Genomic DNA, 25411 nt, shown 5'->3' with positions numbered 1-25411 from the left:
GTTATTCTCCACTAAGAAAAAGTAGAGTTCCTTGGAAAAATGGCTGATTCCAGGGCTGGGGCAGGATAGGTCCAAGTCAAAGCTGGAAGAATTTGTTTTGACGAAAGGTAGAAAAATGCTCAAAAGAATGATGGAGCAAGATACAAGGACATAATAGTCAAATTAAAGAAGCATATCCCACTGACCAAATAATTAAGTAATGATTACTTATTGTAAGGAATTATTAATAGTACTTTTGTATTATAATAAGGATAATGTACTAAAGAATTCTAAATCACTGAAAAATTTGTAAGTCCTTATCAATGATAAATAGATAAACAAATTGGGAAGAAGGGAGGTCCTTTGCTTCAGTAGGATGCCAAGGGCCTACTAATAAATGTGGAAGGAATGCTGGAGTTGGAAAGTCTCATTTTGCAGCCATCATGGTAGGATCAGGTAGGGGAGAGGACTGGGCAAGAATCATCAGTGGATGCTAAAATGAGGGCAGATTTTTTGATGAGGAACAGAATACTTGCATGGTCTTAAAGTGTATCCTCTCAGACTGCTTTTAGTTTAAAAAATAAAGGTATACAGTGGAGAAATCAAGCAACAACTTTATGGGGTGTTCCTGAGGGACACCCAGAGAAGGACACAGCATTATTTATGCAGTATTCCAATTATGAGGAAACATCAGACAAACATAAAATGAGGAAGTTGTAATAAAAAAGTAGGAATGAGACTGTATTCTTTTAAAATGTTGGCATAATAAAAGAGAAAGAATGGCTGTGGAAAATGTTCCAGATAGAGAAGATTAAAGAGACGTGATAGCTAATTATAATATCTCATCCTAGACTGTATCCTGTACTGGATTGGGGGAAATGCTACAAAGGATAATATTAGATCAACTGACAAAATTAAAATGTGAATGGTAGACTAGATTAGATGAAATATATCAAAGTGAATTATGAAGTTGATAACAGCACTATGATTGTGGAAGAGAATATTCCTAGTCTTAGGAAATATACACTGGAGTATTTGGGGATAAAGGACCATGACATATGTAATATATCCTTAAATGGTTCACAAAAAAGTTGTGTGTGTGCTGTAGAAACAGAACAAATGATAAGGCAAATAGGAGGAAATGCTAACATTAGGTGAATTTTGGATAAAGCCTATGTGAGGATCTTTGTACTATTTTTATTTTGCAACATTTTATAAATTTGAAATTACTCCCAAATAAAAAGTTAAGAAAAAGAAACTAAAAAATACTTTCCCAGGTCCCTCCTCTGGAGATCCTGATTCAGTGGGTCTGAGATAGAACCTGTGAATTTGTGTTTTTAACAGTTTCCCAGGTGATACCATCAGGGAAGTTTGGGAAACATTGCTTAAAGCATTGTGAAGAACAAAAGAAAATAAAAGAAAAACTTAGTGAGAAGTGGGCAAAAATTGTTCTTATTCTTTAAAAAGGAAAGCTGATTCTGCGAATCAAAGTCCGTTTAACACAAGGTTGGTGTTAGGCAATATTTAGACTAAATTATTTTTCAACAATATATGTTTCCTAAGGGAAGTAGTGATAAGTAACAGCCAGCAGGGGTTCTGTAGGATTGTCATGCCTGGTGAATTAACCTTGTTAGGTTTATTTGATAGGCATAAATAAGAGCCTTTTTTCTCTTCCTCTCAGCCTTTGGAGTCAAACAGATGCAGATTCAAAACCTGCCACTTAACTAGCTTAGATCAAATTTCTCACTTTCTCAGCTTCCTCACTTATATAATGGACATAAAATACCTAGTTGATAAAGATTGTCATGAGGATCAAAGATATTATGATATATAAATTCCTTGTGCTTAGATTTTCAAGTTGTAATTAAGTATATATCTGTCTTTATATATTTCAAGGGCTACAATTTAAAAAAAAAGGAATAGACTTACTCTGTTAATTCTAGAAAGTAAAATAAGGATCCGTGAATTGAAAATACGGAAAGGGACATGTTTGGTTATTAATGAAGAACTGTGTAATAAGCAAAACTGCCTTAAAAATACAGAAGTGTTACAATGAAAAAATTTGTAAATAATATAAGGTGATGGATTTTAACTAAACTTACTGTGATAGTCATTTCACAATATATACCTATATCACATCATTACATTGTACACTTTAAACTTAAACAGTCTATCTCAATTATATCTCAGTAAAACTGGGGGGAAAATTTTTTTTAAATAGAAGTGACCACTTCTGGATGAAGATACTCACTGGGGTAGATGCTGAGCTCCTTATCCCTTAAGAGGGGTGTTACTGAAGGGACTTTTATCTTCATAGCAGTTTAAGTTAGATCATCTCTGAGGCCCCTTTTCACTCAAGTTTCTGAGATGCACATGGGAGGACCCTAATTAGTGATTGTGCACTAAAAAGCTGTGCTTTTTAGGGAAAAAGTTTTGTGTATCGATCAGTACTTCTCAGGTCATACTTTCTGAGGACCAGTTTTTAAAAAAGAAACTAACTCCAGTCTATCAAGACATCATCAGAGAGCCTTTGGCTCTTTCTTCAACCCTAAATAAAGTAACATGAAAAATCCAGAGAGAACTGTATATCTTTTGTACATCTGAACTCTCTTTTCAATGGCTTTTAAAAATGAAGAACTATAAAGAGAATTGTCATGGCCCTATCTTGCCATTGTTATTTGAAAATTGTTTAATTGATGTATATGACTAAAACTCTCTAAATTACTTTTTCTCATTAAAATTTCCTGTAACAGGGAGAAGGACAAATGACTAATTATATTCTTCAGCCCTATTTTGGGTGTTTGGATTCTCTCTTGAAGCTGCTGGGTTTTTTTCCTCTTCGGTTGACTTCATAAATTTTAATTTGGGGGCAGTGGTTATGAGAATTAGAAACTTTTAAACTTTTGAAGAGCCATCCAATGCCTGCGTGTGTAAGAGGTTAGCTGAACTGATTAGGTAATATTGTAGAATTAATAAAATTCAGATCACAGGGTATATCATTATTCTCGGTTCAGATATCCCAAATGAATATAGTTGGTCACAAAGGGATCTAGTGTTTCTGTACTTACATGGTAGGAGTCTTAAAATCAAGGCCTTCAAAAGTTAAAACTGTTAACAAATATTGCTTTTAAAGGAATTTATTTTATTGAAACATTAGTTTATTCTACACCTCCCTTCATGTAGATTATAAATTAGGAAAATAACAAAATTTTAAGGGTTGGTTCATATTCTTATCAAAGCCAAGTCCAAAGCATTACATTATAGCTCCCTTTGAAAAGAGCATGTAATTTGACATCACGCTGCCTATTTCTTAAATTCTGTTGACTAGAATTACCTACAACCCATGTCTTGGGAGATTTTTATATGCATTTGCCACTAGTGTGGTCCCCAGAACTGCTGAGTCTGAAACTCTGGGATGGAGCCCAGCAATCTGTATTTAACAAGCCCTCCAGACCCAATACATGGTTTCAATAGCTTTAACCAGACCTCAGTATTGCAGTGTAGAGCTCTGTGATGTCAGCAATCAGAAAGAACATTGCACCTTCATTCACGTCACTGCTAACCCAGCCAAGCATGAATGCTCAAATAATTTCCAGTTTGTATCTGCTAAAGATTGTTCAGTGAAACCTAAAGATTGAAAATGGAAGCAGTATATAATTAATGTTTGTTTGTCTGAATAACAGCTGACATATTAAGAAGGACTGAAGTGCGAAATTTAATATCAGGCAGGAATTTTATAACTAAATAGTAGTAAGCAATGATAGGAGGAGGAGAGGACTGCCTTAAAAATCAGGTCAGGGCCCCCGTATGAATGAATTTGAGTAACAAAAGAACCTTGTTCTTCTCACTTCATAGAATATGTCAGTAATATTTGTTAAAGCTAAATTTCAAGAAAGCAGTTTTACAAAGAAAAATGGCTATGGTACTCCCCACATTATTAACCTCTAAACCTTAAAAAAGTCCTGCTGGGCTTCCCTGGTGGCGCAGTGGTTGAGAGTCTACCTGCTAATGCAGGGGACACGGGTTCGAGCCCTGGTCTGGGAGGATCCCACGTGCCGTGGAGCAGCTGGGCCCGTGAGCCACGGCTACTGAGCCTGCGCGTCTGGAGCCTGTGCTCCGCAACAAGAGAGGCCACGATAGTGAGAGGCCCGCGCACCGCGATGAAGAGCGGCCCCCGCTTGCCGCAACTAGAGAAAGCCCTCGCACAGAAACAAAGACCCAACATAGCCCCAAAAATTAAATAAATAAATAAAGTTATAAAGAAAAAAAAGTCCTGCTTTTTAAAAACAACTTTTTGCTCTTATCTATATTACCAACTTACTGGGAATTTTGGAATATCAAGTAGATCAACATAAGCTTTTTCCTTTGTCACACAATGGACTTTCATTACATTACTCTTATCTAAATGCATAAAGTGGGACTTCCTGGCAGTGCAGTGGTTAAGACTTCGCCTTCCAATGCGTGGGGTGCGGTTTCCATCCCTGGTCGGGGAGCTAAGATCCCACATGCCTCATGGCCAGAAAACCAAAACATTAAAAAAAAAAAAAAGCAATATTGTAACAAATTCAATAAAGACTTTAAAAATGGTCTACATCAAAAAAATATCTTTAAAAGAATGCATAAAGTAATAGTATATATATGTTGCATATACAATATGTTAGTCACCCTGTTACCATAAACTCAGATATTCTTTCCCTAAAACTTACTGTGGCTTAAAAACTACAAGGTACAAGACTTTAGAATTGCATATGAGTCCGTTGCAACGAAGAAGAAATATCCAGGACTCTGGAAATCTACTAGAATCTGCATGGAACTTTTTTTTAAATCTCTGGAACTGCTGGCTTAAATAATTGGTTTAAGGACTATGAAAGGATCTGTGTGGGTAACATCTGCCTTTATTCTTTAGTGTTGATATGGATTATAATATTACATATACCTTTACTTCATTTCCTGTAGGGTTCTGAGTTAATTTTAATAACCTAGATATATTTGGCCAGTAATGTGTTTTTTTCTTCCTTAATGTATTTGAGTTTAGAAATAAAGTTTATAGTAGTCAGTGATTACTCTAATTTGATGTTTTCTTATTTCAAACAGCTAGTTAAAGGCCTTCAGCAAGAGCTGAATCGATTATATTCCCTTTTCTGTTCTCGGAATCCAGACTTTGAAGAAAAAGGGGGTAAAGTCTCAATAGTGTCACATTCCTTGGGATGTGTAATCACTTATGACATAATGACTGGCTGGAATCCAGTTCGACTCTATGAACAGTTGCTGCAGAAGGAAGAAGAGTTGCCTGATGAACAATGGATGAGCTATGAAGAACGTCATCTTCTTGATGAGCTCTATATAACTAAACAACGGTAAAATACCCTAATCTCTTGAAAGAATTTAAAATGTCTTCATGGAATCACTGGACTTCTTAGGTGAAAGCTTAAGATTTTCATAATAAAGAAAAAAATACATTGTTTCGGGTACAAAGATTATTGAATAACATGCCTAATCAAGCTAGAGACTTAATTTTCATACTAATTAGGTGTTTTCCTATAGCATAAAATAAATTATTCTTCCATCTTCCTCTTTTTCCTTCTGTCTTTTCTTCACAGTTTGTTAGGAGTGAAATCTAAAACTTATTCCAAGCTGAGTCACTTTGTAGAATCCTTACTGAAAATGTTTACTAGCTTGTAATCTTTCGTAGTTTTACTAATCTTAGAGATGGGCCTTTACGTTTCTTATTATTCTGAAAATAATTTTAAAGCCCTTTTTTTGTTGACAAATATATTTTTGACAGATTTTATAATTATCTAATCATTTGCAGCCTTCCTGATACTATCTTTTAATTCTTTGCTACATTCCTATCTTCATCTCTAGTTACATGCTCTGTCGTTTGTTCTCTTAATGATCATCTGATTGATTCTAATAGAACAGTGAAAAGTCACTCATTTTGATAGTTAGCATTATATAAAAACAACCAATTTAGCTGACTTAAATTCTTACTCAGGAAACGTTGAATTTATTTTTGTCTTATAGAATTTGTCTAAGGATTTCATTTAGAATTTTATTAAGTACCATAGGAAAAATACATAAAGTTTTTAGTGTCAGAAATAATTGATAGTTTTGAAAGAAAATGTCATGTTGGCAAGCCTCAGAGCTATATTTTAGACACAAAATCCAGTAAAAAAAAATTTGTAAAAAAAAAAAATTTAACAGACTTAGATAGAGAACGTTGTAATAGGAAAAAGTTGATATAACCCAAATGTTCACCAGCAGAGGAAGTTTAAACTGTGGTTTGTCTGTATGATGGACAATTACACAGGTGTTATAAAGACTGAAGTAGGTCAGGGGACGAGTGAAAAGATTGCTAAGATTCATTATTAACTGTAGAAAAAGGAAAGATATAGAATAGTGTATGTGGTATGAACATATGCTGTGTTTTTTTTTAAAGGTGTATATATGCTTGTATGTGCCTCACATTTTACTAAAGGTTTCCCCCAAAAAGCTATTAACAGCATGTATTGGAAGAATAGGGGTACTTTTACTAATTATTTCATAAACTTTTTGTTTTAGCCTTTTTTTTTTTGGCCGCACCGTGCGGCTTATGGGATCTTAATTTCCCAACCAGAGATCAAACCTGCGCCCCTTGCATTGGCAGCGTGGAGTCTTAACCACTGGGACTGCCAGGGAAGTCCTTTCATAAACTTTTAGACTTTCTGTACTACAGCACGTACATTTATTAAATTCTGTCAATAAGGTTTAATTTGAGGGATTGGATGATGGGTCATTATTTTCTTCTTTATGCTTAGTGAACTGGTAAACATCTAATACTTATGAAATTATAAATATGAATGTGTACATAATCTCATACTTCTTTCTAGGCTGAGAGACATAGAAGAACGGCTACACGGATTGAAGGCATCATCTATGATACAAACACCTGCCTTAAAATTTAAGGTAAGGAAAGACAGGTGATATTTTCATTGTTGATCTCAGTTTTTTTTCAAACATCATTTGAAGCATGATGTTAGGGTTCAAATGAAATCCTAATTATTCTTTCAAATGAATTTTTTTTTTTTAACACTTGTGGTGTGTTGGACACTGCTGGTTTCTGGGTTCCACTAAGAATGGACAAGATGGTTTCCTAGCCCTCAAAATATGTAACACAGTGTTACTGGGTCTATTAGCAGTATAAAGAATGATGTATGCATGAGAAGGAGTTTTAATTTTGCCTGTAAATGTTTACAAATGAATGACATTTGTACTTAATCTCAGTAAATTGGATATTGCCAAGTAGAAGAAAGGAGAAATGCTGCTGTGTTCTTGAAAGAAACAGCATAAACAAAGGCATGGAGGGATATACCTTCATAGTACGTCCAAGAAACACCAAATAATCTTAAATAGTGAGAAAAGAAAAACAGAGACAGATCTGGTAAATATCTAATATTTAGAATTTAACAAATCTTTGTGACCAGCTAGTGGTATGTGGTAAGAAAAATAACTGGAATTATATCAGTGATGATTCCAGGGATGGAAAGCTGACATTTCAATCAATAAGAAGTGTATGATAAAAGCACAAGATGAGGTGCACGCAGTTAGTTTGGAGCAAGGAGAGCAAGCCAGTTTGGCTAAAATATACAGGATAAAGGGCATGGAGGGTGTAGGAAAGCAGGAAGAGCTAGAAAAAGGGACCTTATGTTTGATAGGGGCGGTGGAAAGCTTTTCAGGGTTTTTGAGCATCGGAATAGAGCTGTCGAAAGCAATGGTTTAGAAGAATAAAAAGTTGCAGAGAGACATTGACATTGACCTGACCATTGGAGAAGACACAGCCTATACCTGAATAACAATTTGTTTGCAATGTTAAATGGAACATGATGTAAGTTTCCTAATACTCATTTCCAGTTGAATATATGCCCGTGTCTAGTGTACTATATTGTTTCTTCTTGATATCTTTTATCATGGAAACTTAACATACAGGTTAAGTGATGGAATGATGCAAAAATTCTTATTGAATCTATCTCTATGACTTATAAAGGTTTTTTTTTTTAACTTATACATTTAAAAGCCATATGGTAAAGTTATAAGATACATTTAAAAGCCATAAGGGTGGGAGGGAGACGCAAGAGGGAAGAGATACGGGGATATATGTATATGTATAGCTGATTCACTTTGTTATAAAACAGAAACTAACACACCATTGTAAAGCAATTATACTCCAATAAAGATGTTAAAAAATAATAATAAAAATAAAATAAAAGCCATAAGAGCATGGTCTTTGGAGTCACCCCCCACCTGGAATTTGAGTTCCATCTCTACCACCATTATTATATATAATCAATGTTAAATATGTAGAATTGATCTGATAGTAAAAGTAAACTCTTCTATTTCATGTCCTGGGTTTTGTACTAGAGAGTTGAGTACGATCCACTAAGTATATTATTATCTCAAAATTCAGTTATCACATAACCAGAATTTATGCCCTATAATTGTGTATCCTTCTAATACATAGTCATGTAGTCTAATAATATGAATTTTTAATTATTTAATTACTTATAGAGAAAAAATATAGAAATCTGAAATTTAAAAAGGAATATATGATGAATTAGCAAATTAATATTTAGTACTCCAGAGTTCTAAAAGAAACAGAGGTCTTTCTATGCCTGTTAACTGGCAGATGGATTTACTTCCATAAATAAAAGTGTTAGATTTGTCACACATTACCATTGAACTTTCAAAAGAGGAAAAAAATGTCAACAAACATTGGTCTAGAGAGTGGGAAGCTTTGGTTGTGATCATGAGGCTTTGCCACTAACTAGTTATGTAACAGTAGCCAAGTCAAAATCAGTTAACATCTCTGAATTCATCTGTTTATTCATCCCTAGATGAGGCAGTTAGACTAAATGTCTAAAGCTCTTCTTCACCTTTAAAATTATTTGATGGATATAGATAACCCTAAAGCAATCGTTACTTTTATCTGATAGAGAATAATTCCTTTGTGTGTTTGTCCACCAAACTGCAAACCAATCATAAACAAAGAAAGAAAAGTTGGCATATCCAATTCTATATTTCTTGTCTTAAATTCTCAATTCAATACCTGTTAGGTATGTTACAGATACCTCAAACTAATTATGAACAAAAACATGATTTACTTAGAGTATCCTGTTAACAATTAATGGATTAATTAATATCTTCCCAGTCAGCCAGACCCAAATCTTGTGAATTGCCTCTGGCTCCTTCCTTATCCCCATCTCCATTCATTCATGTTGATTCCATCCTAATCTCTCAAATTTCCATTTCTGAATGGAACAGCTTGTCCTCCTGGGTGCAGATTATCTTTTGCCTAAACTCTTTCAATAGTTTTCTAACTTGTCTCCAAGTCACTAGCCTCTTAATTTTCCAGTTCATTCACAAGCTACTACCAGATTTACTAACCTCCTAAAACATGGGTCAAATCCTATTCTCTTTCACTACCTGTAAAATAAATTAAGCCCAACTCTTCTGGTCAAACAGTCAAGGTTCTGTACATTCTCATTCCAAGTTACATTTTCCCCACACTCAATTTTCAACCATATCAGGTTATTTTTATTCTCTAAATTAAGCCAGTTTCTTTCCTCCCTCTGCTTTAGTTCATGTGGTTCTATCAATATGGAATATCCTTCCAGCCCCAGTATATCCCAACCCCAACTTCGGAAATCCTTTTCATCTTTTATGGCCAGTGCAAATGCTTCCTCTTTTGTAAAGCCCTCAAAGTTGGGATTGATTATTCCTTTGTCTACTCTCCTGTAGCACGCTTTCCCTCTATTATGCACTATTTTATTCTGCCTCCCCGCAGGATTGTAAACTCTGAGTGCAGAAGCTCTGCCTTATTGGTCTTTATATGTTTTAGAATACCTAATATACTATTACTTTACACAAAATAGTAGCTTAATAAATCTTCCTTCTCCTTACTCTCATTCTTAATTTTCTGTTAGATTTAAAGATAATGAAGTTGCTCCTGGATAGACTGTTTAGAATAATTAATGGTTGTTATATAGTTAATAAGTAATGCAGATACCATCTAGACAAAGCTCATTTAAAAAGATATATATTTGGAGACAAATTTATTATTTGTATTTTACCATATATTATGTTGTGCCCAAATTCTTTGAAAAACACTTCACCACTTTTAAAATTTAGGATGACTTTATCATTGTAGGTTGAAAATTTCTTCTGTATGGGATCCCCGCTGGCAGTTTTTTTGGCATTGCGTGGCATCCGCCCAGGAAACACTGGAAGTCAAGACCATATTTTGCCCAGAGAGATTTGTAACCGATTACTAAACATTTTTCATCCAACAGATCCAGTGGTAAGTTGCAAATATGGACATTTATCTCTCAATATTAAATTTTTCCTAAGAGACTCTGTAAGAAATCTTACAAGGTACTGCTGAATTTATGAGAAAGCTTTCATTTACAGACATCTCTCGCAGATACTGCGTTTTTTTACAAACAAGGTTTGTGGCTACCCTGCATTGAGTAAGTCTATTGGTGCCATTTTTCCAACAGCATTAGTTTTTAATTAAGGTATGTATGTTGTTATTTTAGACATAATGCTGCGGCACATTTAACAGGTAGACTTAAGTATAGTGTAAACCTAACTTTCATATGCACTGGGAAACTAAAAAATTTGTGTGATTTACTTTATTGCAGTGAGCTGGAACCAAACCTGCGGTATCTCCAAGATATGCCTTTATCTATTACATTTGCATGAGTTCATATTTTTAAAATATTTGTTCTCTGATTAGTTTAGGGATCAGGAAATAAAATACCTTAAAGATGTTCTGTTTATGTTATATTTGTAGGATGAAAGCATAATGTAAAAATATTATCTTTAGACAATTAATCCAAAAGACAGGAGTCATCTGGACTTTCAAACCTTAACCAGTTGTAATACCAATAACGTAGCAACCATAAATTTTAAAAATCCCACTTTAAATACTTTTTTCTCTAAAGTATGCTGCAACATTGAAATGTGATTGGTAGATACTCTTAGAAATGAAAATATTTAAATATTATGTATTAAACGTAGAAAAGTGGAAGAATTTATTTTAGCTTGGTGGAATTATGACATTTTGGATTTTTACATTCTCTGTTATGTTTGTACTGTAAATAAATTTTTTAATGTAAATACTCCTAGGATCTGTCTGCATCCAGATAAACAATTTAACGCCAAGTAAGATTTTTGGATGAGAAAAATTCTTCCTTAAATCCTCTTGGGGACAAGGCTAGATATAACTAGATTTAAGACAAACTATTTTAAATAGCATTTATTCTCTGAAAAATAGCTTTATATAATTCTATAAAGTCTTTTAAAAGATCTTCAGCTAGTACCAAATAAATATAACAATGACTAAACATCAGAATTTTAGAAAATTTCTCATATGTTAAAGAATCAAAACGGTTATATTTAAGAAATTTCACTGAAATGGAATCTAGTATTAGATTCAAATACTGACTGCACGATCTTGGCCAACTCACTTCTGAGACTATTTCTTATCTATATGATGCAGATGATAATATTTTACCTCATAGGGTTGTTAGGATTAAGTAAAACGTGTGCAAAGCACCCAGTTAGACCTTGAGTATTTTGTTAATATGCATTCATTTAACTCACTCTCCTATAACTTGAAAGTGAACTTGAGATCATAGGTGAACTCTAAACTTTCAGTATATACCCTATACTTTGTACAGTCTTAAATTTTGTTATTCAATTGGCCCTTGAACAACTCAGGGGTTGGGGTAACCCCTGTGCTCAGTCAAGAATTGGGGTGTAATTTTACAGGAAGCCCTCTGTATCCACGGTTCCGCATCCACAGATTGAACCAACTGCAGATCATGTAGTGCTGTAACATGTAATTATGGGGGGAAATAATCCACGAATAAGTGGGCCCACGCAATTCAAACCTGTGTTGTTCAAGGGTCAGCTGTATTATAAAGGAGGGTTCCAAACTCATTATTACGAATTATTTTTATTACTCGTTTTATAGTTCTTCTGTGAAATTTTTTTTTAAATAGCTTATGTGAGAATTGTGCTAGGCAGTTTTTCCAAAGTTACCTATTCTTCCCAACATCCTTGTGAGGTAGTAGGAAGTGTTATCTCCTTTCTATAGCTCAGGAAACTGAGGCTCTGAGACCTTGTGACTTGGTGAGTGTCATATAGTTAATAAGTGACAGAGGCCAGAATATGAACTCAGGGAATTCTGATGCCAAGTCCATTGCCTTTTCTGCTATATCATCCCTACTTCACATTAGACAAATGGTCTTATACCATCATGTAGTGTTTGTTACTATATTAATCTACTTGAAAGTAGGGTTTACTGAGAGCTTAGATATTAAAAATTGACCTTATTTGCTCTGTTCCAGGTTACTGTTTACTGCTTCAGTTTTGTTTGTGAGACTAATATAAATCTAATTGCTAGATGATATCAGAACATAATAAAAATGAATATTTCTCTGAAAAACTAATTAATGGGCACTATTAGCCTAGACTAATTGTTTTTTATAGTCTCATCAAGGATCTATAATTGGACAAACTACATATTGTTAACAGTGAAGAAATAAGAACACATGTTAAGAATATCAGGTTTTTAAACATTTGCTGAGGTCTACTGAGCATGCAATAAAATAAGAATGAACAGTTTACTAAAATCCAAGCATTGTACCTTAATGTTTTGTTTCTTTGAATTTTTTTTTTAAATCAAGGCTTATAGATTAGAACCGTTAATACTGAAACACTACAGCAACATTTCACCTGTCCAGATCCACTGGTATAATACTTCCAATCCTCTACCTTATGAGTATATGAAGCCAAGCTTTCTTCACCCAGCAAAAGAACCTACCTCAATTTCAGACAGTGAAGGCATTTCAACAATACCAAGCCCTGTGACTTCACCAGTCTTGTCCCGCCGACACTATGGGGAATCTATAACAAATATAGGCAAAGCAAGCATATTAGGTAATTTCTTTTCAGTATTCCTTATCAATGAATTTAAGCACTTTTATATAGACATGAAATTTTAAGTACTTGGAAATACTCTATGTATTACAAAACATCCAACAGTTAATCCTCATGTTTAGAGCTAACCACCTTCTCACTGTTCATATTTGAGTGCAAAAGCACTAAAGTTCTCTTAATTAGATCAGATCCTGTAGTTAAAGAATATGAGATAGCTGGATGCACAAAAGAAGATCGGGGAATCAAGTCTCTCATTTTAACCTTGGCCCCATCACTTACTGTGAGATCTTGGGAAGTCACATAGTTTTTAATGCTCTGCTTCCTCATCCATGAAATGAGGGAGTGCTTGAGTACTAAGGGTGCCCCTGCCGACCAGTTCTCTGATCCATGTCCTAAAAGTCTCTCAAAATATGTGTCCTTCCTGAGGGCAACAAGGGTATTTAATTTCTCTTTGAATGATCTCCAGTACCAGCCACAATGGTGTAGCACCAGAGCTCAATTCTGTGCCACTTTAGTTTGTCCATTGCTTTTGGTTACAAGTTGCCTTAGTATAAAATGCCACAAGATGGCACTATAAAAAGGCTTTATCTGCTGGACTCATTGATATTTGACTTCATCATAAAGATTGTTTATTCATAGCTTTTTATAACATATCCACTTAACCTCAGGAGTAAGAATATCAATAGTGAATATATGCCCATGTGAATGGCATGGTTCTTCTATTAACATTTTTAATCTTAAGAGATACTTTAAAAAACAATGATCACAAATAAAATAGAATCTTTATTCCTTTGTAAGCTATATTCCTGGAGTTTGTACAACTCTGATTCTATTCAACACCATTTTTATTTAGAAACCTACAATATAAATTGTAATTTTCATATGTTCCCACCCTGGAAAAACATGACTAGGGCTTAGTCCCTCTGCCAAGTGGCTGTAAATATGGGTGGTGCTCTTTAGCCTGGTGTGTGGTGTAATTCAGCAGAATGACTGCCCTGTTTTGTGAAATGTAGGGGCTGCGAGCATTGGAAAGGGACTTGGAGGAATGTTGTTCTCAAGGTTCGGACGTTCATCTGCATCACAGCCATCTGAGGCATCAAGGGACTCTGTGGAAGACGAGAAGAAGCCGGTTGCCTCACCTCCCACGTCCACTGTGGCAACGCAGACCCTTGCACATAGCAGTTCTGGCTTTCTTGACTCTGCATGTTAGTTCATACTGTTCTTTCCAAGTTTATACTGTGCCTTTTTAAAACGTGCTGAGCACAAAGGGTTAAGATATTAACACTAGCAGTCAACTGTTAATCTAAAGCCTGCCTTAGCTTTTAAGAAACAATGCTTTTTCTTCTACTTACATTTTTAGGAATAATCCCTAGGTAAATGCAGTTTTACTCTCTGCGTTGGTGAATTAAGTAAAGAGCATTAATAATCAGGGCCTTGTGGCACAGAGGTGTTACACATCAAGCATAAAACAAATCTCTTTGTGGTAAGCACTTCCTGATTTTTATAAAGTGTTTTGTTTTTTTTTAAAATATGGTCTTCTCAGCCTTAAAAATTCATGTAATTGCTTCAAACCTATGCTGTATTTACTCTTGATACTTTTTAAAACTGCTATGCCAAAGCCATCCTGGTGCTAATCCCTCAGTTCCCTTCATCCAACCGAATTATAAAACCTTCAGAGCTTTAATTGTATTGGATCCACTGTATCGCTTCCAATCCTATCCCAGCTACCTTGTGTAAAATAGATACTCAAGAAATGAGTGAATGAAAGGATAATTATACTGGACTTATATTAGAATGGAGCTTTATTTAATTTTTCCAGTGGATTTATAAGGTCTAAACTCTTGAATAGTTGTGAAACACTAATACACTTAGTATATATTTACTTCCAAGGATGTAAACTTGAGCCTTATTTTTAAATGTCCAGTAAAATAAGATAATAAGTCAAGTCCTAGTTTTCCATTGACTTACACGAGGAAATGTTGACTCTGAAACTAGCTACTTCCTTTCTGTAACTATAGCAAGAAAATTTTATTTTCTTCCTCTAAAAATCTTTAAACATTTCATTTCAGATATTTAGAGCCTTGTTTTCTTACTGTGTCTGCTACTCTGAATTTTAAAACAACCAGCATTCATTGCCGTGCAACAGTCCTAGGGGCTGGATCTTTCTCCACAGTCACCTCCACTCTGTGATGAATTACCCTAGCCATTTCTGAGTTGGACATTCCTATTTGGGCCAATTCCATTTTTTTTAACTTAATCCTATCTATGTCAGACTCTGAGTACTAAAAATTTTATAATTGCAAGCCTTTTGAACACTGCCTAGAAAATTCATTTCAGATTTTGATATTTGTACAAAATTCATAGTTTTCTTATAAGAGTTCCTATACTATTGCTGACTTAAACTCTCACTTCTGCTTACTCTCAGAAATGAGATTGTGAAAATACAAAATTCTATTATAACATGCAGATGTCAAAAGAAAACTAAACTTCTGAGGAAAAATAACTTCAAAGAATTTTGTAAAATGGCAGGTAAAAAGCCACAATTCCTTGTAATGTTAATGCACAGCAGTGATGCTAGTAAACATTAGGGTGAATGAGGGAACAAGGAGAGCAGGGTATTTTGAGCCCAAGAGACGGGGTAATGAAGACATACAGAGAGAAGTCTATAGGGTCTGAGAGAAGAAACCTATCTTTTAGTTTTTCTACTATTTAACGTAGAAATTTCAAAGTGATAATAAAGAAGAAACCTATTCTTCCAGTACAAGTGAGTAGAGATACTTAGCTGTATCACATTATTATATTTTAATATCTTAACAAAATATGTTTTCTGTCATTCTTGCATATAAATTCTTTGTTGGTCCTAATGGTAAATTACTTGCCAACTATAGACTCAGCTAACTGTGAGCTAATCATGATTTCTTAGTTACATGTATTCATCTTTAGATACAGATTTTAAAAGTCCAACTTTTAAAATCGGACCACTACTATGGGAGAATTATGCCTTTTAAATCAAATCCCCAAGATTCACCTTACTAATTCTTGGACTTGCTTCAGTAGTACACTCTTCTATGTAATCCTGATTTAGACAAATTTCTTAAGTCATAATTGCTATTTTGGCTATATGTTGCAAATCATAAAACCTTTCTTCCTTAAATCTTCTTTCTGGAATTTGGTCACTGTGATTAGGTGATTCTGGCTTCCTTCCTTCCTTCCTTTCTGCTCACATTCGATTGCCTCAGTTCTTCTCGATAACCTTCATTCTGAAGCTACCGACTTTGATTCTCTTGCTCTTTGAGGGTAAGATGGACACAGACTGTGAATTCATGATCCATCAGGGTTTCTCTCTTTGAAGATTTAGTGTTGTCAATTGAAACCATCTTATTGACATCAATTTGAAGCATCTTATATAGCTACTCTTCGTTTCTTTTGGAAAGTATAGGCTTATTTCCAGTGGTTTTACTGTTTCATTTCTTGTACTCCCCTGTGTTTGTAACATATTATGAAAAGAATCTGTTTCTTTCAGCATTGTTTTGCCTCTAGGTTAGAACTTAAATGAACTATACATTTGGGAGATATTTGGGCGTTAACAGATTATGACATTATATTTCAGAGTTAATTGTTCTTACATTTTCCATGAAAGAGCTCTTCACAAAAACCAAAGTGTGTACTTCTTTATGTATCCTAGGTTTAATCAGCTTATTTGGGAGTATTGTTCTAACTTTTGGCCACTGCATCACTGAAGGCCATTTGTAACCATCAGCCAACACTTTACAGCATCTTGTGTTTTTTTTTCACAGATTTCAGACTTCAAGAATCGTTCTTTAATCTCCCACAACTTCTTTTTCCGGAAAATGTAATGCAGAATAAAGATAATACCCTCGGTATGGTATATGTCAGGAATAGCATTCAGAGCACTATGAAAATGATCTACTTAGATTTCTCCTGCTCATTGAAAAATTGGATCAGTTCTATGAGATCAGCTTGAATGTTACCATTAATAGACTATTTTATATGTATTCTCTTCCTGTATTTTCTAATCTTAAATATAGTGGTCCAGAAACCTCCGAGTATTGATTAGACACTTAATGTGCTAAAATATATGATACTCCTATATGCTTCTACAAAGAAGGAACCTTTTAGAGAGGGGAGAAAAGCATTAGGCCATTCTCTTTCTCCTCTGTTGCCCTACAGCCTTCAGAGAGGTTCAGTATTCTTTTCATGTAATATACTTAAAAGGATTTCATAGTATAAAGGATTTAATCATTTCTAATTATTTCAGATATTAGTAACACTTCCCCTAGGGCTGTTGGTATGCCATAACTGATACTGATTTCAACACAAATATTTAATGTTCTTTAGAGGTGTAGGTTTGCTTTGAAAAAATTATTATTATTGGCTGCAAGAGATATTTTCAGTCTCTTAATTTTCAGCAGATTCAAAATGTATCAGTAAAGGTTAATCTTAGCAGTTTAAAATTATTTTCGTCATTAACTTCTCATTCCTTTTTTTGTAGCTCCTTTCTCTTTCCTTTTTTTAAATATCGAATTTTACCTTTAACAAAAAAATAAGTTACAGATGTTTCCTTGGATTTTTTAACCATATCTAATTTTATAATTTCTGTATTTATAATTGCTAATTTTCATGCATTTTTTCTTTTTTCAAAAAAAAAAAAATCTTACTTGATATAGATTCCAAAACAGTATTTCAGCATAACAAGCTGATTTGGGTTTTTGGCTCTATAACAGCAGTTTGTGTTGATCTAACTCAGTGAAATCCCCTCAAGAAATGATCTTATATAAGTGCTCTCTCTGGTCCCTGTTCATGTAATAGTCACTTCCATAGAGAAATAATTGATGTGTGCTTTTTGCATATTTAGTTGGAGAAAGGAAAATTAATCCACTCATACATTTGTCCTACATTCAAGTAGTTCTTTTTATTCACTACCTTAAAACCATCCCAGCTACCCAAGCAATTAGACCACTAATCATAATTGCACCACACTGATCTGATTCAGATGGTATTATGTATATAGCTTCTATTTTCTCTTTTCCTGTTTTTATTCATTCAACAATTTTACCATGAACCAAGTAGGTAGTCACTAGAAAAGATACCAAGATGAAACAGATTTCAGTGCTGCCCATAAAGATTTTAAATGCTGGTGTGGAAGTTAAGTATTTTTTAGAGGGCATATATTCTCGTAGGGAAGGTAGATAACTACAGAAATAATTATAATATATGATAGAATGTGATGAGCCACATAACAGAGAAACAGGTAAAGGCCTCTGTCAGGTCTAAGGAATGAGAAAATGATTTAACCTGGAGAAATCAAAAAAAGCTTTGTGGAAGTAGGATTTGGACAAGCAGAGATAAAGAGACAGTGCAGAGAGAATAAACAGCATAAGCAGAAACACAGAGGTGGGAAGCACAGGGTATGTAGAGAACCAGAAGTTAGTTTTGAGGAGAACCAAGGATGAGTGGAAGGGAGTAGTTCTGAATACGATCAGGAACATTTCTCCAACCAGATGGTAGAGGATCCAGTAAATCTGGGCATCTCCAGGAGTTTCTTTATATTCAACCCATGAGCCTGTATTTACCCAAATAGCCCATCTGTTGTCAAATGTTAGGTATATGAATGTCTTTCAGGGTATATTAGTGTTGGGAAATTTGGGGGTTAGAAATGACAGCTGATTATAAAATTCATTATGGAGTTTTTGTTATTTTTTTCAAATAAAGGATGGTTAGAGAATATTCTTAAATATATTTGAAGCTATGATAAGTCACAAAATGTAAATATTCCTTGGATGTCAAACACCTAACCACATGAAATATATAGTCGCTCTGAGGCAGCACAAAAATAAGAAGACATAATTTATCAACAAGAACCCTGAGCACAATCTTTCTTATTGCAAATGAATCTTTCACCAGTCATTTGGAAACCCAGTTTCCTTTACCTAGTACTTTAAGTGGTTTTCTTGGTATCGACCTGAAGCAAAAAATCATGCAATTATGACCATAATTGTTATTTACAAATAAGATAACTTTTAAGATTCATTAAGTTTTTGAAAATTTCTCTCCAGGGAAGTTAAGACACTCCCATTAAATAGAAGAAACCTGTCTAGTTAGTACACATTATAATACTAAGATGGTGACTTTCTATTCATATATTTTACTTTTCAACACCATATCCATGTTGACAGGCCCTGTGCACCAAAGAATTCTCTGCTGAAAGCACAGTGCAAATCGTTGATGATTGTTAAAAGCCAACAACCTTTTTTTCATTTTTACCTTTCTTCAATTGTTCAGGAATCTCATTCTTTTTTTTTTTTTTTTTTTTGGAGATAGAGGAATTTTAGCACTTAGGCACTCAAGAGAGAGAAAGAAGGACAAAGTGATGATTTTATGTTCTCCTTTCTTTTTGACCTAACTCAGTGAGAGAAACGCAGAAAAAACTACTAACCTGTATGGTGCCACCCCTTCTTGATATGGTAACAATGAGAAAGTGGGTCCAAGGCAACTCCATGTAGATTTGGGCCAGCTTTGGTCAAGAGCACATCTCATAGCACATGTATTGATGGAATAGTGCTGCCATGTAGTAACCCCACCCCCTTGGGAATTCTGTGATCTACAGAAAGGGGGAAGACGAGACATAGGCCCTCTTACATCCATCCATCCACCTGCAAAACCAACACAAATGTGAGCTCAGCTGCAATGGCAGCCAGACTGCCTGGGGTAAACCTTTTAAGGAAGATGAGAGACTAAAATAGGTTCATCAGGTACAAGCTGGCTACCTAATTCCCATTTTGATGGGGACAGCCTACAGATAAATAGAAAGGGATAGGGAGGGGCAATCTAGTTAGTGACACTTATTGAAGATCCTCTGGGTGATGAGAAGTACAAGGGCATATAATATAATGGAACAATAAATTTATCATTTGAGTTTATAGTATATGAAAGGCAGTGTTGCACAGTAATAGCATATTAAGAATAAATTTCAGGGACATAAAATCAAAGTGGAGCCAAATAACACTAGTTGAAAATCTCCCTTTCTTTGACTTTAATACAACAGTTCAACCTAAGACTTGGACTAGGAAGACATTCTACAGTGGCATTTAAAAGTGATTTCTTAGAAATAACTTGGTGTGGGCTTCACCAATTTTACTGTGTATGTTTCCCATCTCTTCTGTTTTTCCTCTTATTTCCCCCTTTTTTTTCTTTATAACTAACTTCACCTTGACTCCTCTTCATCGTGCTTGAGAATTCATTTCCTCTTTTCATCTTCCTGTCTGTTGTGCCAGAATGTACCTACCAATTTAACACAAATGTCCCATGGAATACAAAAGATAAAAAATTAAGACATTACTATCCCACAGTTCCACATGTGGATTTCAACTATTTCTTATTATGGATTAGCTTATCATAATTTAAATGAGAAAAATACTCTGTATTTTGTTTTTAAAAAAACTTTGCAAAAAGCCTATGCTGATATATTTCATGGGGTTTTATAACCAACTGGGTATTTATGCTGTTTAAGTGTAAACCTTATCTAAAAATGTACAGATATTTTCTGACATTCTTTGTCAGAAAAGCACAATTGAATAGAAAAATAACAACTGTAAATGCATTTTTAAATCACCAAATGGTATTGTCACAAAATACCTGTTTAAAATAAGCATTAGCTAAACATTTATGTGAAATCATTCTCTAAAATGATGTGATTTCCTATATGCAATTACCAAATTTCCAGGGTAAAGCAAAACCCAACTTTTTCTCCCACCTCCTTAGTTTTTGCCAGTTTTTACTTTTCACATCTGCTGGTACTCTGAACAAAGAGCAGACTTTGAGTGTCTGAATAGTAGTGATTTCGGTGCTTTTTATTTTTAAGACAGACCCTTCAAAATATGGCTCATTGACAGTTTTAAAGGAGTTCCTGAAGATCAAATTATCGTTTTCTAAGTGTTTTATCTCTAAGGATTTGTTAGATGAACCGATCGCAATCTTAGAGCTTTGATTTGGTAAGGTGGTTTTTCTCTAACACGTATTGCAGGGACTTTCTGTGTGTTTAGAAAAGACTTGAGTGAATTCACTGAATTGTTTGAAGACAACACTGTTATAAAATGAAATCCTTCCTCTCAAGGATTACCATTGTTCCTCCCAGTTTAACTTTCCTGGCCACCTAGTGGATTCTTTTATTGAACAAACATTTAATGAGCGTGTATGTCCCAGGTGCATGTTAGGCCCTGCTGACAGGATAGAGACTAGGGTGTGTCGTGGCTGCCTTTGAGGAATTCAGCCAAGTGGAGAGAAAAAGGTCGTAGGACTGTAATAGATGTTATCTTCCAACACATCTCCCTGAGCCAGTTGATGTAAAGGGCCTCCCCAGTGAAGGAGCCTTTGAGTGCCCTGTTGCACTCCTGCAGGCATTGTTACGTGTAAGCCTGGCCCATCATTCTGCAAGAAGGCTGCTTGCCTTATTTTACAGATTAGGCGCAAAGATTAAATAGGAAAGCCAGGATTTGAGCCCAGTTTCTTTATTGCAAATATACTATGTGATACCAAGCGAGATTTTTGTTTTCTTGCTTTATTATTCCATATTGACCTGAGCATACAAAGGAAAAGGTTCACCAAATAGAATCCTGAGCTGCTGAGGCTCTTGAGTGTTTTTTCCTGTAAGATTAGAGTGGAAAGTCACTTTTTTTTTAAATAGTAATAATAATTAGGAGAGTCACTTCTATTTGGTAAATTTTTATTCTCAACTCTAATAAGTCTATATAGAACCAATCTTGTAATACTTATTCATTTGTTTGACTTCTTTTCTTTTTAGTGGAATTGGATCACAGAATTGATTTTGAACTCAGAGAAGGCCTTGTGGAGAGCCGCTATTGGTCAGCTGTCACATCGCATACTGCCTATTGGTCGTCCTTGGATGTTGCCCTCTTTCTTTTAACCTTCATGTACAAACATGAGCACGATAATAGTGCAAAACCCAACTTTGATCCAGTCTGAACTGTTGAAGGACATTAATGGCCCAAAACTGATTCTTTTCTGTTAAAATATATGTGTCAACATGTGGAAGTTTCAGGTTTAAGTATGTTTCACTTTTGTTTAGGGTAAGAAATAATTGAATTTAGAAGCACTTTATTTTACTTTAAAAAACAAAACAAATGTCCAGTCCGAAAGAAGTTATTTATAGTTTTCATCATTTTAAGTATGAGTCTGACAGAACCCCCTGCAGAGAATCAAGCAAGACCTGGAAGTAAGGAGGACTTGGGTGGACTGCAAGGTTATAGATCACAATCTAATTTCTCCCAAATATAAAGGCATATTAATGGGTTGAATCTAATGTATTAACCAAAATATGTTATAAATCTAAAATGATCAAGGTCCAGGGTATTCTACGTAAAGATCACAAGGTGGTATCATTGTTTTCGATCTCCATGAAAACTTCCATTTCCACAATTTCTTTGAAACATGAGTAACAGATTTTAAATGTTTTGAATTTAACTTTAGAAAAACTAATGCTAAAATAGAGACAACATTTGAACTATTGTATTTATAGTTTATTACCTCTGACTAATTGTTTTATGTCAATGTATGAAACATTACATTTTTTTAAATGTTTCCTTTGAACAATTTAAGAACCACATTTATTTTCTATAGCATTAAGGCCCTTTTTTCTCAGAACTCCATCTTTGTACTCTTCAGATGAATATATAGACACTGTGGCATACTTCCAGCATTGTTTTCATTAAAAAGTTGTAGTTTTACACGAATAACACTAGTTCAATTATTTTGAAAAAAAATGAACTTTTTATTATGTCACATGTACCTCAGAGAAAGCTAAAGTTTTCTAAACTTGACATGGAATACTCCATAATGGGTACATTTAATAAACTTTACTGGAAAATTAGTAAACTTCTTTGGAGTAGGGAGTATGACAACTAAATTTTAAGTATATAAGCATCTGTGTGCCAAACAATTAACATATAAAAAGGGGATGGAGTGCCACTAACAAATTTTATTTTTAAAGTGTTTAAGGAATCATAATTGAGACATAGACACAATGGTTCAGGATTCTGAGGCGTTGAAAGAGTTTCCTCAGCTGTAATTTTTTCCACAGTGCTTTTCATCTGAGGAGCTCAAAGTGCTTTGCGATTTAATAATCTATGTAGTAGCTTCTTGAGGTAAGTAAATGAGTGTTATTCTCATGTTACATGTTAGTACACTAAGGCACCAAAACATTTAAAGTGCCTTGAATTAGATTACAGAGCAAATCAGAGCTCAGACTGAAGACAGACCATATTCTTTTATGTGCTGTTCATTGACTGATAATTCACATGTGACCTCTTGTTTTGCAAACAGTAATAATAACAGAAGTTGCAATTCATAATTTGGAGAAATGACTGTGAAGCCAGTACTTTACCCTACTCGTCATATACATTCTTGGGTTCTCACACTCAAAGGAGGAGTTACTTAGAGGGGATCAGTAGCCATCTCTGCCACAACCAACCCATGCTTCTGAGAGGCTTCCGCTGGGTTCCACTTAAGGTGCTGTCTTTGCTTATCTTAGCTCCCCAGGAATCGTCAAACTGGGAGCAAAGTTGGTCGGTCGTACATCTCACCTTCTCCTTTCTTTTTAAGGTGATAGAATCTTTGGATTACTTGTAGGTTTTACTCAGCACTGTCAGTCCTCTATCTGTTTTGTTGGCCTTTCATTGAATTTGCACAACATAAAGCACTTCTTTTTAGTGCTTAAAAAGATCCCAAGGCTCCATGCCCAAATACGTGACTCACTAAGAAACTCTTGCTATAAAAGGCTTTTGATGCAATCTTAGCAAAGCTGAAGCAATGTCTTTCGAATTTAGAGATTCCTGTGAACTCAGGTCATTCTCATACCCTGTTTATTTCGTAGGTCTATTTAGTTCTCAGGAGAATTAAACTCATATCCCATATGACTTTATCATTAAAGGTATGTGAGCATTTGGGTGGTATGACACTCAAATGCCTAAGAGCTTGAAGGGATTCATTCTCTCTTTTTTTTTTTTCTTGCCTGCTCTGGGTCTTCGTGCGGCTTGCAGCTTCTCTAGTTGCAGACTTAGTTGCGGTATGTGGGATCTTAGTTCCCCGACCAGGGATTGGACCTGGACATCCTGCATTGGAAGCGTGGAGTCTCAACCACTGGACCACCAGGGAAGTCCCAAGGGATTCATTCTTAACCATTAGAATGTGAAGAGCCCCTTTTACCTGAGAAGAGTGAAAACCTAGCAAACCTTTTCATTTGATATAGAGTAAAAAGAAAAGTATATTCCCATAGCTATAGGAATATATCTGCTTCCCTTTTTTCATATTGAGGAAAAAAATGCTATTTAACCACATGGAAGTTATTTGAGTTCTTGAAAACAGCAACATTCAAAACCCCCTTTTCAAAATGAGATATTCTGGATTATTGGATAGGGGTTTTGTTTTCAATTCATTATTTCATCAATAGAGATGGCGATTTTGATTTCACAGTACTCTTCTTGTTTCCATGTCTCTGCATGTTATCATGGAATGTACTTGTATGTACTCAAGTAATATACAGAGTATGTGTAATTCTAGCTTGATTTAGAAGCTAAGTCAGTTACTGAGTAATATTTTGCAACTTTATTCCAGCAAGTACTAAATTTTTGATACCATTAAAATTTTATTCTCTATTTTGTGTACCTGCTATGATGATTCTTCTGAGCACTGGTCAGATTGTTCAAACAATTTTAATCCAGTTAGGTCCCCAAGAATTATTTAAACTTAGAATAAGGAGAATGTTTTGTTAGTTCATAACTTTATTTTCAACAGTAATTATGCTTGTGTTATAATCCAGTGTTACAGTATATTAGAACATATTACAAAATGTACTCAGTTTCTCATAGCAAGCCTTGGGAATCTTATGTTTGACTTCTATTAAATAGCATCTGTCAGCCTTTGGAAGTTCTCACATTGAACATTCTGTAGAAGCCCTCATCTCATTCTCATTTTCTCTCTGTTGTTTCCTCGTTGGGGGCTGAAGCATTCGGGTCATATCCTTCCCCCAAAGGGTAAACAGAGGAAAGGAAACCATCAGTGGAGTGTCACGGCCAATTCCACAACTCCTTCCAGTGATGACACTTGAGCCCCTTAAGGTGGAATCGGACCAAGCCTAGAAAGTTCACTGTAAGGCCTACAGTAGAGGGAAAAAAACTGAATTGCTTTCTGATTAGGTTAGTTAATACTTCTGTCTTCTCAGCTGTAATGAGTAAGGCATTTGGACAATTGAGAAAACTAATTTGAGTGTTATGTCTTAACAATTGTTTGAATAATCTTTTGTTAGCGTGGAAATGGGGCTAAAAAAGATACGCGATATTAAAGAAGAGTCAAGGCAGAGCTAAAAAGAGGACGTAGCAGTCATTGACTGGAGAAAGAACTAGAATTTGACCTGACA

At 34.8% G+C, this 25411-nt stretch overlaps 1 protein-coding gene across 10 annotated transcripts in view; it reads left to right on the top strand.

Moving 5' to 3' along the window:
• DDHD1 (DDHD domain containing 1) overlaps positions 1–24906 on the top strand; it is a 92153-nt gene extending 67247 nt beyond the window's left edge. For 3 of the 10 annotated variants that reach the window (XM_036843885.1, XM_036843884.1, XM_036843888.1), the window contains 7 exons: positions 5074–5336; positions 6849–6924; positions 10163–10312; positions 12708–12960; positions 13974–14165; positions 16758–16841; positions 21782–24904. In XM_036843885.1, coding sequence (XP_036699780.1) covers positions 5074–5336; positions 6849–6924; positions 10163–10312; positions 12708–12960; positions 13974–14165; positions 16758–16841; positions 21782–21963 — 1200 coding nt within the window. In that variant the 3' untranslated portion in view covers positions 21964–24904. Of the gene's footprint in view, positions 1–5073; positions 5337–6848; positions 6925–10162; positions 10313–12707; positions 12961–13973; positions 14166–14320; positions 14444–16757; positions 16842–21781 lie in introns of those variants that run through there. The other 7 variants (XM_036843887.1, XM_036843890.1, XR_005018813.1 and 4 more) reach the window with 6 other exon arrangements.
• The last annotated feature ends 505 nt before the right edge of the window (positions 24907–25411 follow it).

Source organism: Balaenoptera musculus, chromosome 2 (assembly GCF_009873245.2).
Source record: "Balaenoptera musculus isolate JJ_BM4_2016_0621 chromosome 2, mBalMus1.pri.v3, whole genome shotgun sequence".
Lineage (NCBI taxonomy): Eukaryota > Metazoa > Chordata > Mammalia > Artiodactyla > Balaenopteridae > Balaenoptera > Balaenoptera musculus.
The sequence above is the reverse complement of the archived record's forward strand: the minus strand, read 5'-3'. Positions and strand labels throughout refer to the sequence as shown.